This window comes from Eretmochelys imbricata, chromosome 1 (genome assembly GCF_965152235.1).
Source record: "Eretmochelys imbricata isolate rEreImb1 chromosome 1, rEreImb1.hap1, whole genome shotgun sequence".
Lineage (NCBI taxonomy): Eukaryota > Metazoa > Chordata > Testudines > Cheloniidae > Eretmochelys > Eretmochelys imbricata.
This window is the reverse complement of record NC_135572.1, coordinates 237,236,000-237,250,102: the sequence shown is the minus strand read 5'-3', so window position 1 is coordinate 237,250,102 and position 14,103 is coordinate 237,236,000. Positions and strand designations below refer to the sequence as shown.

At 44.4% G+C, this 14,103-nt stretch overlaps 1 protein-coding gene across 1 annotated transcript in view; it reads right to left on the bottom strand.

Moving 5' to 3' along the window:
• Positions 1 to 14,103, bottom strand: part of SCUBE1 (signal peptide, CUB domain and EGF like domain containing 1) — a 298,416-nt gene that overhangs the window by 212,675 nt on the left and 71,638 nt on the right. The window contains exon 4 of the mRNA XM_077807450.1: positions 1,390 to 1,524. Coding sequence (XP_077663576.1) covers positions 1,390 to 1,524 — 135 coding nt within the window. The remainder of the gene's footprint in view (positions 1 to 1,389; positions 1,525 to 14,103) is intronic.

Genomic DNA, 14,103 nt, shown 5'->3' with positions numbered 1-14,103 from the left:
AATCTTTTGCCTTCAGAATCTCATTTTTCATTTGTTTCATTAGCTTCCATCTCGGATATCTAAATTCCCTTTTATTACAGCTGGGAATTTTTATAATGTGCAAATTGAAATAATGACTGTATTGCAGCACTCTGCAAATGGTTTTCATTAAGCTTCCAGCTACTATTCCTTGCTCTGTTGGATATCTTTGTGTCAGGGTTACTTTATGCTGGACAGAAATTTGAACAATTTATATTGAACAGAACAACTAAAAACCTACTAGATAACTTTTAAAATACATCGGCTGATGGAGCTTAATTGCAGGTTCTCCTCAAAATCAAAGTGCTTTGGTTGCTTTAAACTTGACAATCATTTTAAAATACAGAGAAACTGAGTAATTTTCTGGATTGTACATATTTTTAAAATCAAAAATATTATTTATCTCTGCAATTCTAAGTTTACAAGCACACTGTGAGAAACATGTTTAGAGTTTTAAGAAAGTTCCTCCTGTTAGACTATAAGGTTTTGGTTTTCTGTTAATATAGTCACTAAAATCACATCCTACACTCAGTAGGAACCTCTGGTTAATTACAGTGACTTAAAATAATTCAGACACTTTTTGTATGGCAAGTGGAAATTTAGAGTGGTGATTTTGTTGACCAGACTCATTTTGCTGCTTTTAGACTCACCATCACCTCTTTTTAACTGAGTTTACTAGACCATATTCCCACTACTCTTAGGGTCACCGGAAGTCTGAACGATCACATTAAGAATCCATTTAATTGCAAAGATTTATAGTTGTGTTGCTCTCTTTTTCCCTTTTGCACCCAAGCTTATCTTCTGTATCTGAAATTTACAGGAAAAAGAGAGGAGATTGCTCCAACCAAAATCATCACTAGATTATGACCACAGCTATATGGAAAATCCTTGATTTTACAGATACTGGCGATCAGCAACCAAAAACTCAAGCAAATTCAGTGGGCTTCTGGCAAAAGAAGAGCGTGTATAATTTTCCAGATAAATTAGCCATTTGTTTCAATGTAAGTTTTGGTACCACAATGCCTAGGGTGGAGGGTTACCATTTTAAATGACTTCTCTGTTCTAATGGTCAGTAGTTTTACATTCCAGATATTACTATTTCATATCAAAATCTTTTTTCCCCTGTCTTACTAATGAATCTACTGCCAGTTTAGACGGCTGCATAATGAATCAGTCAAGATCCTACCAAAAAAACCCACCAACCCATCAAGAGACATATCTCACAGAAATCTATGGATACAATACACTCTCCAACTTCTATAGCACAATGATTTCCAAAGATCTGAGGAGAAAATTATAAAGAACATAGTTTCTGAATATTTTCTCAACATGGTTACTCCACTGAACATGTCTCCAAGACTGAGCACTTACCATTGGAGCGGTGAATACAGGTGTGCTGGTTATCACTCAGGAAAAAACCCTCCTTGCATTGACACTCATAGCTGCCCATTGTGTTCACACAAATCTGTTGGCATCCTCCATTGTTATCCAGACACTCATCAACGTCTAGGGGAAAAAAATGAGAATGTAATATCTACACGCAGACTGTATGTTTAAAATAGCAAGCATCAACCAAAAGGCACTCTGTAAATTAATCTAATGCAATTTAAATGGGCACTATTACAGTTAATCCAAATTAATCCATTTAATTCTTTTTCTCACATCACAGGTTTAAAGTTAACATTAAAAGAACTATGGGGGGGGAGGGCGGATCCAGCTTAAGCCACGATGCATTCTGAGTTGCAAATTGATTTCCAAAGCACGATGAATGTTAACGTTCTAAAGAGCTGTGACCCCATGTGCCAAAAGTAGTGTTGTGCTCTGTCATTCCCTATCCACTTGGAAAGACATACTTCGGGCCTACAGTAATTTCTATCAGGGTAGCAGGCAAACACTAAGGGCATTATTGGGTGAAAAGAGTCTTTATAGAGTTCTGGTCTTGAACAGAACAGCATGCTTCAATTACTGAAGTCATAACCGCCTACTTTGTCCATTTGTTTAATGTTGTTTAATGAAAGGAAGGCTTCTTAAATCTAAATGTTCCATGTCTGTATTGTCATTTTAATAGGCAAATATATAAACCCACAAAGGCAGTATCAGCTACTGGCTGTTTTGAATTCTCCTCTGAGCCCCTCCCCCCCCATCACCTCCCTTTGGTATTAAGATTGTTATACGTTCTGTTTAACAGAGACATGTTTTACCATTAGGAGAACACTGACACTAAGTACTCCTTTTCTTTTTGCGATATACTCAGTGTATCTGACCTGTATTCAACCTTGCAAGCACTCTCATCTTTTGCTCATAAAAGATTGCAGAATATCCCTGTTCCCAGTTAACTCTTTGGAAAATAGAGTCTCTGCCACCCAAGAAACTCACAATTTGCTCCTTTTGTGAGGCATTGCAAACAACCAACCAGATATTTCACAGGAAGTGCCAACATTTCAGAAAGGGACAAAAACTATAAATGCCTCAGCAGGGTTGGCATAGCTACTGCAGTAATTATTTCTTCAGGGAAGCCAATGGTATATGAAATTACCAGACATGTTGCTTAGGCAGGTACACTGCATCCAGGAGATTTGAAATGCTAGAGAAACCTGAATGGTAATTAATGCTGCAATGCAGGGCTGGTTCAGCCATCCCTGCTGAGCCTGATGACCTAAGACCATGGGGATCCACCTATGCGAGTGTGATGTTTACTGCACAAGCTCCAGCACTATATAGGATGGTAAATGCAGGCACAGAGCACTGTAATGAGGATAACTCAAGCTCTAGAGAGTAAGAATGTCTCCTCCTTTATCGTGGACCAGCAAGTTTCCCCCCTCCCTTTTACCAGGAAACTGTGAGGCAATATTCTCCCAAGTTCCCCCCACAAATACCGCCTACCCCTCACCATTCTCAACATGTTATCACTTCCTCTTGTCCCTTTGGGAGACTGAACCTCTTTAGCAGACACATCAGAGCCATTTGAGGAGCACATGAGGAGAGACCATCTGAGCCATTGGAGCTGGGAGGGGAAGGAGCAGTCACATGACTTTGCAAGAGACTGCATGTGCAAGTGAATAGGCCTTGTGGCAATAGTAATGTTAATATTGATACAAATAGCCCTAATTCAGTCTACAGAGTTTGGATTAAATTTCTTCAGAATTATGTATTGGATTGTAGACTCGTTAGCTTAATGCTAACTGGAGAAAAAAAATCTCACTTGATCCATAGACAAAAACAAAATTTTGCTGCGAAGTGAGACGTTTTCCAAGTGTTGCCGTCCATATTTTCACAAAACAACTTGAACAATTGCCTTTCCTTTCTGATGAATAATTTGAAACAAATGCAATATTTTATCAACATGTTTTTCTGCTCTTGACAGTAAAATCTGACAATTTACCTCTTCTGTAATGAGACTGCCTCATTTACCACCAACCCCTACCCTTTGTATCTGAGAGTTAACGTTAACACAGTTCAGATTCTGAAAACAACTGGAGAAATTTCTAATAGCAAAATGCTGTCAGTTACTTGCACCAAAACGAGCTTAGTGGTTTGAGCATTGGCCTGCTAAACCCAAAGTTGTGAGTTCAATCCTTGAGGGGGCCATTTAAGGATCTGGGGCAAAAATTGGGGATTGGTCGAGCTCTGAGCAGGGGATTGGACTAGATGATCTCCTGAGGTCCCTTCCAACCCTGATAGTCTATGAGACCATTTGTAAAAAACAAAGACAAAGGAGATGATTTGAGTGAAAGGGAGCAACTGAGCTCTAGAACATGCTTACTCCCATACCATAGGAACCTGCCCCCTGCCCCCACTCTGAGGGTGTGATTGCTTCGTACACTGTGTAGCATTGGTTTGTCTCTCTATTTAGGCTCTCCTTCTCTTGAACCTTTGCCCTAAACTCAGATCAAACTCATTTTAATATCCCAGACTGTGTGTCGGATTAGATAGCTAACTAGATATAGATATAGATGTACATATAACTTTGTTTTGATATCTTGTACTGTGCATTATCAGTTACTGCTGATTGTTCTAGAGACCATAAACTCTCATGTTAGGGCTTGCAACGAGGGGCGGGAGGGAAGGAGGCTGTACCCACTTTTCCTTTATGGCTAAATGAGGTCCCAAACCTATTTTCTGTTATAAGAGTCATGATTTGGCAAAGGTTGAAAGACCCCTGATCTCAGCAGACTGGCTCCACTCCCTGCTGATGGATTGTTTCTTATTCACTGTGTGAGGAATCATTCTCACATGAGCTGATCTCAGGCACCCCATCACAAGCACCTGCTCCAATCCTCCCCACTCCATTGGGAGAGCAGGGAAGATGCCAGGCGGGGAATGAGGGGGCAGAGGAAGGGGGTAGTGGTTTTAGGGTATATGTATTAGGCTACAGTCCCAAATGACTGCTGCTCTAGACCTCTCTACCATAGGCACTACTCTTAAAGGCCTCCAGGAGTATAATCCACAAATGGTCACAGAGTTATGGCTAGAACAGTGGGTAATGCAATGTCCGGAGTGGCACTGTGTAGGCAGTCACTCTAGCTATATGGCAACGGCCAAAGGCAGATTGAGTACCATGCTCTAGACAGGCTCTGCAAAGTGAAGGAGCACATGCAGGGGGTAAGGGATAGCTTTGGGAGGGAAGGAGAGGAGGGAGAACCAGACAGGGAAGAAGTGTGGCAAACTCCAGGAGAGTTTGAAAGAGAGAGAGAGAATTTATGTAAATATGGTAATATATTAAATTCTATAAAAATTTATTCACAACTTCATTTACCTAAACCCAGTGGTGAGCGGGAGCCGGTTCGCACCGGTTTGCTAGAACCGGTTGTTAAATTTAGAAGCCCTTTTAGAACCGGTTGTTCCGCGAGGGATAACCAGTTCTAAAAGGGTTTCTAAATTTAACCTGCCAAAAGTGGCGCCTTAGGTGCCGACTCCATGGGTGCTCCACCCCTGCAGCACCAAAGGGGAAAATTTGGTGGGTGCAGAGCACCACTGGCAGCTCCCCGCCCCACCCCTGGCCCCAGCTCACCTCACCTCTGCTCCGCCTCCTCCCCTGAACGCGCCGCCCCGCCCTGCTTCTCAGCCCCCTCAGGCTTCCCGCGAATCAGCTGTTCGCATGGGAAGCTGGGGCAGACTGGGAAGCAGGCAGCGGCTTCACACTCAGGCTCAGGGAGGTGGAGGTGAGCTGGGATGGGGGGTGCGAGGAGGGCCGCCGGCGCCGCAGCAGGTAACGCGGTGGGGAGGGCATGCAGGGGAACTGCTCCTTGCCCCAGCTCACCTCCCCACCCCCGGCCTCAGCGGGAAGCTGCCGCCTGCTTCTCAGCCCTCCCAGGCTTCCCGCCAAACAGCTGATTCATGGGAAGCCGCGGGCAGGATGGGGCAGAGAAGCAGAGCAGGGCAGCGCGTTCAGCAGAGGCGGCGGAGCGGAGGTGAGGTGAGCTGGGGCTGAGCGTGGGGTGGGGGTTGTGGGGGGGGTGTCAAGGAATGCGGGGGTGGGGGGTTGGATGGGGCAGGAGTCCCAGGGGGCGGGGGTGGGCAATGACCCCCTCGTGGGGTGAGGAGGGAACCCATTGTTAAGATTTTGGCAGCTCATCACTGCCTAAACCCACCAGATATCTAGACCTATAGTTAGCAGGCATGAAGTCATATTTAATAACCTGTTTAGATTGGACCAGGGGTTCTCAAACTGGGGGTTGGGTCCTCTGAGGGTTATTACATGGGGGGTTGCGAGCTGTCAGTCTCCACCCCAAAGCCCGCTTTCCCTCCAGCATTTATAATGGTGTTAAATATATTAAAAAGTATTTTTAATTTATAAGGGGGTTGTACTCAGAGGCTTGCTATGTGAAAGGGGTCATCAGTACAAAAGTTTGAGAACCACTGGATTAGACCTTGTGCATGGTTTGGATTGTGGGTTGAGGTGGAGGAGCGTGTGTGTGTGTGTATGTGTGTGTGTGGTCATTACAGCTGATGGAGTATTTTTTAGTAAAACCAACAAACATGCTTCTGGCTTTTCAATTAATGCATCTGCTAAACCTTTCAAAGCATCCCACCTGTACTGCAACCATGGCTAATTCAGAGTAGTTACCATGTGAAGATGGCACACCTGTTTCAGCCAGTGTCCCCAAGGGTCTCGTTTTGAAAAATAATTCTGATCAACCATACTTTTTCAACACACTCCGGGAAAAAAGCCAGCAATCAAAGGACCTCTAATGTCAACCTCTAACGTCAATCCCATCTGAGACCAAAACCACAAGCTTGCAGTGAAAAGAAATGGAAACAAACTAGGCAGACTGATTGTCAAGGGATGTACATCTACTCCCACCCCATTCTTTTTCCTGGAGACTCTCTTCTCTTCCTTAAGAACATAAGAACGGCCATACTGGGTCAGACCAAAGGTCCATCAAGCCCAGTATCCTGTCCTCTGACAGTGGCCAATGGCAGGTGCCCAAAGGGAATGAACAGACAGGTTATCATCAAGTGATCCATGCCCTGTCACCCAATCCTAGCTTCTGGCAAACAGAGGCTAGGGACACCATTCCTGCCCATCCTGGCTAATAGCCATTGATGGACCTATCTTCCATGAATCTACCTAGCTCCCTTTAGAACCCCGTTATAGTACTGGCCTTCACAACACCCTCTGGCAAGGAGTTCCAGAGGTTGACAGTATGTTGCGTGAAAAAATACTTTTTTGTGTTTGTTTTAAACCTGCTACCTATTAATTTCATTTGATGGCCCCTTGTTCCTATGTTATGAGAAGGAGTAAATAACACTTCCTTATTTACTTTCTCTATACCACTCATGATTAACCCTGTTGAGGTTACAGGGACAAACCATCCAATGAGTCGAAAGAATAGTAAATATGGCAGGTGACCAGCTTGGCTTAATGGTGAAATCCTAGCGGATCTTAAACATAAAAAAGAAGCTTACAAGAAGTGTAAGGTTGGACATATGACCAGGGAAGAGTATAAAAATATTGCTCGGGCATGTAGGAATGATATCAGGAGGGCCAAATCGTACCTGGAGCTGCAGCTAGCGAGAGATGTCAAGAGTAACAAGAAGGGTTTCTTCAGGTATGTTGGCAACAAGAAGAAAGCCAAGGAAAGTGTGGGCCCCTTACTGAATGAGGGAGGCAACCTAGTGACAGAGGATGTGCAAAAAGCTAATGTACTCAATGCTTTTTTTGCCTCTGTCTTCACTAACAAGGTCAGCTCCCAGACTGCTGCGCTGGGCATCACAAAATGGGGAAGAGATGGCCAGCCCTCTGTGGAGATAGAGGTGGTTAGGGACTATTTAGAAAAGCTGGATGTGCACAAGTCCATGGGGCCGGACGAGTTGCATCCGAGAGTGCTGAAGGAATTGGCGGCTGTGATTGCAGAGCCATTGGCCATTATCTTTGAAAACTCGTGGCGAACCGGGGAAGTCCCGGATGACTGGAAAAAGGCTAATGTAGTGCCAATCTTTAAAAAAGGGAAGAAGGAGGATCCTGGGAACTACAGGCCAGTCAGCCTCACCTCAATCCCTGGAAAAATCATGGAGCAGGTCCTCAAAGAATCAATCCTGATGCACTTGCATGAGAGGAAAGTGATCAGGAACAGCCAGCATGGATTCACCAAGGGAAGGTCATGCCTGACTAATCTAATCGCCTTCTATGATGAGATTACTGGTTCTGTGGATGAAGGGAAAGCAGTGGATGTATTGTTTCTTGACTTTAGCAAAGCTTTTGACACGGTCTCCCACAGTATTCTTGTCAGCAAGTTAAGGAAGTATGGGCTGGATGAATGCACTATAAGTGGGTAGAAAGCTGGCTAGATTGTAGGGCTCAACGGGTAGTGATCAATGGCTCCATGTCTAGTTGGCAGCCGGTATCAAGTGGAGTGCCCCAAGGGTCGGTCCTGGGGCCGGTTTTGTTCAATATCTTCATAAATGATCTGGAGGATGGTGTGGATTGCACTCTCAGCAAATTTGCGATGATACTAAACTGGGAGGAGTGGTAGATACGCTGGAGGGGAGAGATAGGATACAGAAGGACCTAGACAAATTGGAGGATTGGGCCAAAAGAAATCTGATGAGGTTCAATAAGGATAAGTGCAGGGTCATGCACTTAGGACGGAAGAATCCAATGCACCGCTACAGACTAGGGACCGAATGGCTAGGCAGCAGTTCTGCGGAAAAGGACCTAGGGGTGACAGTGGACGAGAAGCTGGATATGAGTCAGCAGTGTGCCCTTGTTGCCAAGAAGGCCAATGGCATTTTGGGATGTATAAGTAGGGGCATAGCGAGCAGATCGAGGGACGTGATCGTTCCCCTCTATTCGACATTGGTGAGGCCTCATCTGGAGTACTGTGTCCAGTTTTGGGCCCCATACTACAAGAAGGATGTGGATAAATTGGAGAGAGTCCAGCGAAGGGCAACAAAAATGATTAGGGGTCTGGAACACATGACTTATGAGGAGAGGCTGAGGGAACTGGGATTGTTTAGTCTGCAGAAGAGAAGAATGAGGGGGGATTTGATAGCTGCTTTCAACTACCTGAAAGGGGGTTCCAAAGAGGATGGTTCTAGACTATTCTCAGTGGTAGAAGAGGACAGGACAAGGAGTAATGGTCTCAAGTTGCAGTGGGGGAAGTTTAGGTTGGATATTAGGAAAAACTTTTTCACTAAGAGGGTGGTGAAACACTGGAATGAGTTACCTAGGGAGGTGGTAGAATCTCCTTCCTTAGAGGTTTTTAAGGTCAGGTTTGACAAAGCCCTGGCTGGGATGATTTAACTGGGAATTGGTCCTGCTTCGAGCAGGGGGTTGGACTAGATGACCTTCAGGGGTCCCTTCCAACCCTGATATTCTATGATTCTACGATTTTATAGACCTCTATCATATCCCCCCTTAGTTGCCTCTTTTCCAAGCTGAAAAGTCCCAGTCTTAGTAATCTCTCCTAATAAGGAAGCCGTTCTATACCTCTAATCATTTTTGTTGCCCTTTTCTGAACCTTTTCCAATTCCAATATATCTTTTTTGAGATGGGGCGACCACATCTGCACACAATATTCAAGCTGTGGGCATACAATGGATTTATATAGAGGCAATATGATATTTTCTGTCTTATTATCTATCCCTTTCTTGATGATTCCCAACATTCTGTTCGCTTTTTTGATTGCTGCTGCACATTGAGTGGATGATTTCAGAGAACTATCCACAATGATTCCAAGATCTCTTTCTTGAGTGGTACCAGCTAATTTAGACCCCTCTCATTGTATATGTATAGTTAGGATCATGTTTTCCAATGTGCATTGCTTTGCATTTATCAATATTAAATTTCATCTGCCATTTTGTTGCCCAGTCACCCAAATTTGTGAGATCCTTCTTTCTGAGTTTCTGCCTTATGGCAACGTTATCATAAGTGTTTAAGTGACACAGGAGTCAAAGTCTCATTTTCAAAAGCGAGTAAGTCCCATTGACTTTCAGTGAGAGTTAAGCTCCTAAGTCACTGAAGAACTTTTGAAAATTTTACTCTAAAACTTTTTCTTTAAAACTTTTGGAACATTTTCTGTTCCTTTGGAACTTTTGGAAGCTCAGAATGCAGCTGTTGCCACTGTAGCACTGTGCAGCAGAGAGATGGATTGCTGGTAGCAGTAGTGCAGGACTTCAAGATAGTTTAGCAAAACACAACACCAATTCCGGGGGAGAGGGGCACCTTTTGGCCTTTAAGAGAAATGGGTAGAGAAGTTTGGGCCTTAAAGTCAGTATTTTCTGAATCTCTTTAGTCAGGAAGTTGGTCTGCAAATCTCATGAGAAAAGGCCTTCCTGAGGTGGAAATACTGCGTATAGCCAGTGATGAGCTGCCAAAATCTTAACAACGGGTTCCCTCCTCGCCCCATGAGGGGGTCGTTGCCCACCCCCGGGACTCCTGCCCCATCCAACCCCCCCACGTTCCTTGATGCCCCCCCCGGACCCGTATCCCATCCACCCCCATCCCCTGACTGCCCCCAGAACTGGGCAGGAGGGTCTTGTGGGCCACTGTAGGGGGTGCCCACCCCTAAGAGCCAGAGGCACCTGCCTGGGGGGCGAGATAGGGAGCCCTGGAGGTGCTTACCTGGGGCGACTCCCAGGAAGCATCCGGCAGGTCCCTCTGGCTCCTAGGGGTGGGGTAGCATAGCTAGGGGGGGAGCAGGGGGAGAGGCTGCTCCCCCTACTGATCACATCAAAAGTGGCGCCTTAGGCACCGACTCCCTGGGTGTTCTGGGGCTGGAGCACCCACAGGGAAAATTTGGTGGGTGCAGAGCACCCACCGGCAGCTCCTCACCCTGCGCCCGGCCCCAGTTCACCTCCGCACCACCTCCGCCTCCTCCCCTGAATGCACCGCCCAGCTCTGCTTCTCCACGCCCCCCCTTCCCATGAATCAGCTGTTTGGCGGGAAGCCGGGGAGGGCTGAGAAGCAGGCCGCGGCTTCCTACTCAGGCCAAGGGTGGCGGAGGTGAGCTGAGGCGGGGAGCGGTTCCCCTGCACACCCTCCCCGGGTTACCTGCTGCGGCGCGGGCGGCCCTCCTCGCACCCTCCTGCCCTAGCTCACCTCCGCCTCCCTGAGCCTGAGTGTGAAGCCGCCATCTACTTCTCAGCCTGCCCCAGCTTCCCGCGAGAACAGCTGATTCGTGGGAAGCCTGAGGGGCGGAGAAGCAGGGCTGGGCGGCGCGTTCAGGGGAGGAGGCGGAGCAGAGGTGAAGTGAGCTGGGGCCGGGGTGGGATGGGGAGCTGCCGGTGGGTGCTCTGCACCCACCAAATTTTCCCTTTGGGTGCTCCAGGGTGGAGCACCCATGGAGTCGGCGCCTAAGGCACCACTTTTGGCCAGTTAAATTTAGAAACCCTTTTAGAACCGGTTGTCCGTCACAGAACAACCGGTTCTAAAAGAGCTTCTAAATTTAACAACCGGTTCTAGCGAACTGGTGCGAACCGGCTCCAGCTCACCACTGGTGGTATCCTCTTTCCACCTCCCTGTTCCACTCCTCAAGAGTGCACCAATGTTGTTGTGCAGTAGGCGTCCTGGAAGATCTGATTTCGAAATGACATTGGAGGTATGAAGATTAAATCTGGAAGTGGCTGTGGGAGTTGAGCAAATGGCATTAGGTTAGATGTCTTAGACAGCAGCTCCTGCTGAAATGTTCATATAACACGTGAGAAGTTTGTTAAGGTAAGAGAATGATGGATCACACCAGCTGATGTGGTTATGAAAGAGCAAGAGGTTTGTAAGTAAAATAATTGCTAGCCACATTTATTGGACCATCTTTACAAAATGGAAAGGTAGGTATTAGGAGCATGAATGAATGAGAAAGGGACATATCTGATTGTGGATGTGCAATAAGCATATCTTCAGGATGAGAGGGAATAGATCTCGCAGAGATTTTAAGAGCATGGCCAAAATTTTCAAGCATATGTACATAAAGCTAGACACCTGAAAAAATCTGGCCTCTGGATTACAAAAGGGAATGTGACAAAAGTGGAAAAGAAACATTGCATTAAAAGGAGAATGAAAACCGATGAGCTCAGCATTTAGACACCACGGTGATAGAAACTTTACACAGAGCATAGATCAGACCAACAGATAACATGCACTTCAGAGGGTGGGGAAAAAAAAGCTACAGCTGTGAATGCTTATTAAAATATAACTTTAAAAACAGAAAGTATGAAAATTGCCAAACAAGTTTTGCAGAAAAAGGGAGAAATAAGAAACACTGATAATTGCATCAGCTGGCAACTCATTAGTAATCTGGTTATTCCATCTTTCATGGATCCTTCTAATTAGGAATAATTATTCTCAACATCAATTTACCTGCAATGGCTCTATGTGGGAACCTGTTTTTCCATTTCTTTTATTCAGTTTCTTTTAATGCTTTTCCTCTTCTTTTGGTGTGTGGAGGAAATTAGATTTAGCTGAAAAGTTTGTCTACATAACACAAATTCTTTAGAAAAGAAAAAATGCATTTACCCCTTCAAGGGTTTCTTTTATCTTAAAAGTGAAAACACATCTCTAAGATGGAGAATAAATTGCACAAATGTATCAATTAACTGCATAGACTGTACGTTCTTTGGAGCTATCTTTTTATTATGAAGGTGTACAGCCTCTAGCTTAATGGGAGCTTGATCCCATGATGTGTCAAACAGTATCCCATCTCCTGTAAATGGTGTCATTTATTGAGCTTTAATTATTGGTCTGCTCCACAGTCACTGATGTAATGTAATTGGGTTTTCATTTGCTCTCACAGTCTTTGATGGAAGCACTTGAATGTGGGAGCTTAAAATTCGTTTTCTGGGACTGTTTGTACAAATACATTTGGATTTCTGAAATTTCCATAGAAAATGAAACACAGTAAGGCACAAGTGTGGCTGAAGCAGATGCCTTTGAAAAGCAATAACTTGAGGGAAGTTTTTAGTGGTATTTATCTAGTTCTAGTAATAAATCATCATCTCTATTCTAATCAACAAAAAACATCGCTTTTGGAGACTATAAATGAAGCCAGACTGTCTGCTCAACATCCAAGGCTAAGATAACAAACCAGTTTTCCTGAATCGCTCCCAACCTGCTGTGCTAATATTTGGGTTATTCATTATGGTATTTTGTCCTTAAACTGGAATTCCAAGAAAACAATACAATGAAAAAAAAAGTTTATATCCCCCACCCTGATTAAAAAAAAAAATCAAATATCTTTCCACTCTCTGCAAATGTAGCTGAAGCCTGTGTTCTGTCACAACAAGGAATAATTTCATTCCCTTCTATGATGTCTGCCCATTTACTGAACAGAAATAAACTGCCTCAATGCTATTATGCCAACAGAGCACATAGGTCAAGCCTGATGATGTCATTTCTTTCTTTCTCATAAACAATCAGGCACCACAATTTGCCCTTTTAAGACATCAAAACACTTTTCACAGCTTTTAGCATTTCCAAAATAAACACTAGAGCTCACTAAAATGACATTTTACTTGAAGGCTCTATACTCTTGTTAATCATCTCTCCTTTTTACACACACACGCATCCCTTGACAACACTGACTGAACAGAACACAATTCCCCGACAGCTTTTCAAATAAGTTAACCTGCTCTTCTTGCAAAATATTTTAACATTTACTTGAATGGATGTATTTGACACTGCTCCTTTCTACCCATGATGTCCTTTACTACTATTTAGTAAAGGCCAATAGTCTCAAACCTGGGTGCCCTTAAATTTAGGTCCCGAAATTCATATTATAGGCCCACACATATCTAAATAAAGATAGCATATGCCTGCAGTTCCCTTTGATTTCCATGGGATCTGGTGGTGCCTAGCACTTTTGAAAATGAGACTGCTTCTGTTCAGATGCCTAAGTATGGATTTAGGAGCCTAACTTTAGGCCCTAAGGTTTGAAAATATTGGCCAAACAGTAATCTGTGGACTAAATTATACCAGCTAGGTTCAGCAATATGCTGGGTATGGAATCAGACCAACTCATGGAAAGCTTGAGGAGGGATCATGTGAGCTGCCCAGTCTTCATGTCAGGTCATCTTTTGTGATGGTCTTGCCTCCTTGCTATGTCCTTCGGGCAACTGTTACCTCACACATACACAGAAAGCAGTTCCTATACTTCCCCATAGCTTCTGATTGCTTACACCTTTCTTACATCTGCCCCTAAAGCTCACCCATGCCAGGATAATGAATAATATGGTTGTGTATGTTTTCTCTACTGCTGATGTCACAATATCATATCCATCTATATTCTGTACTTATCTGTCATATCAGGCCTATATTTGACATCAATATGACTTCATTTTGAACAAATTTAAACACAAATCTAAAGGCTTTGATAACAAATCTCTCTGACACAGATTCCCTAACTATAAAGTAGGCATAACAATACTTTGTGCAATCTTCTTATTTAAAATATTAAAAAATAAATACATAACTAGAACCAGCTCCCTCCCCAATTTATCGTTTTTGGGTGGGTATTGACTGGTGCTCGGAGGTCTGGAAGGTCCAGTGGTTACCACACCAGATGTTCAGCCTTTTGCTTCCCTGACCTGGTGGCAGAGATTCCTGGTTCCTGCCTTAGACCAGGAATCTTCTGGCCTCCACTTGCATTTCAG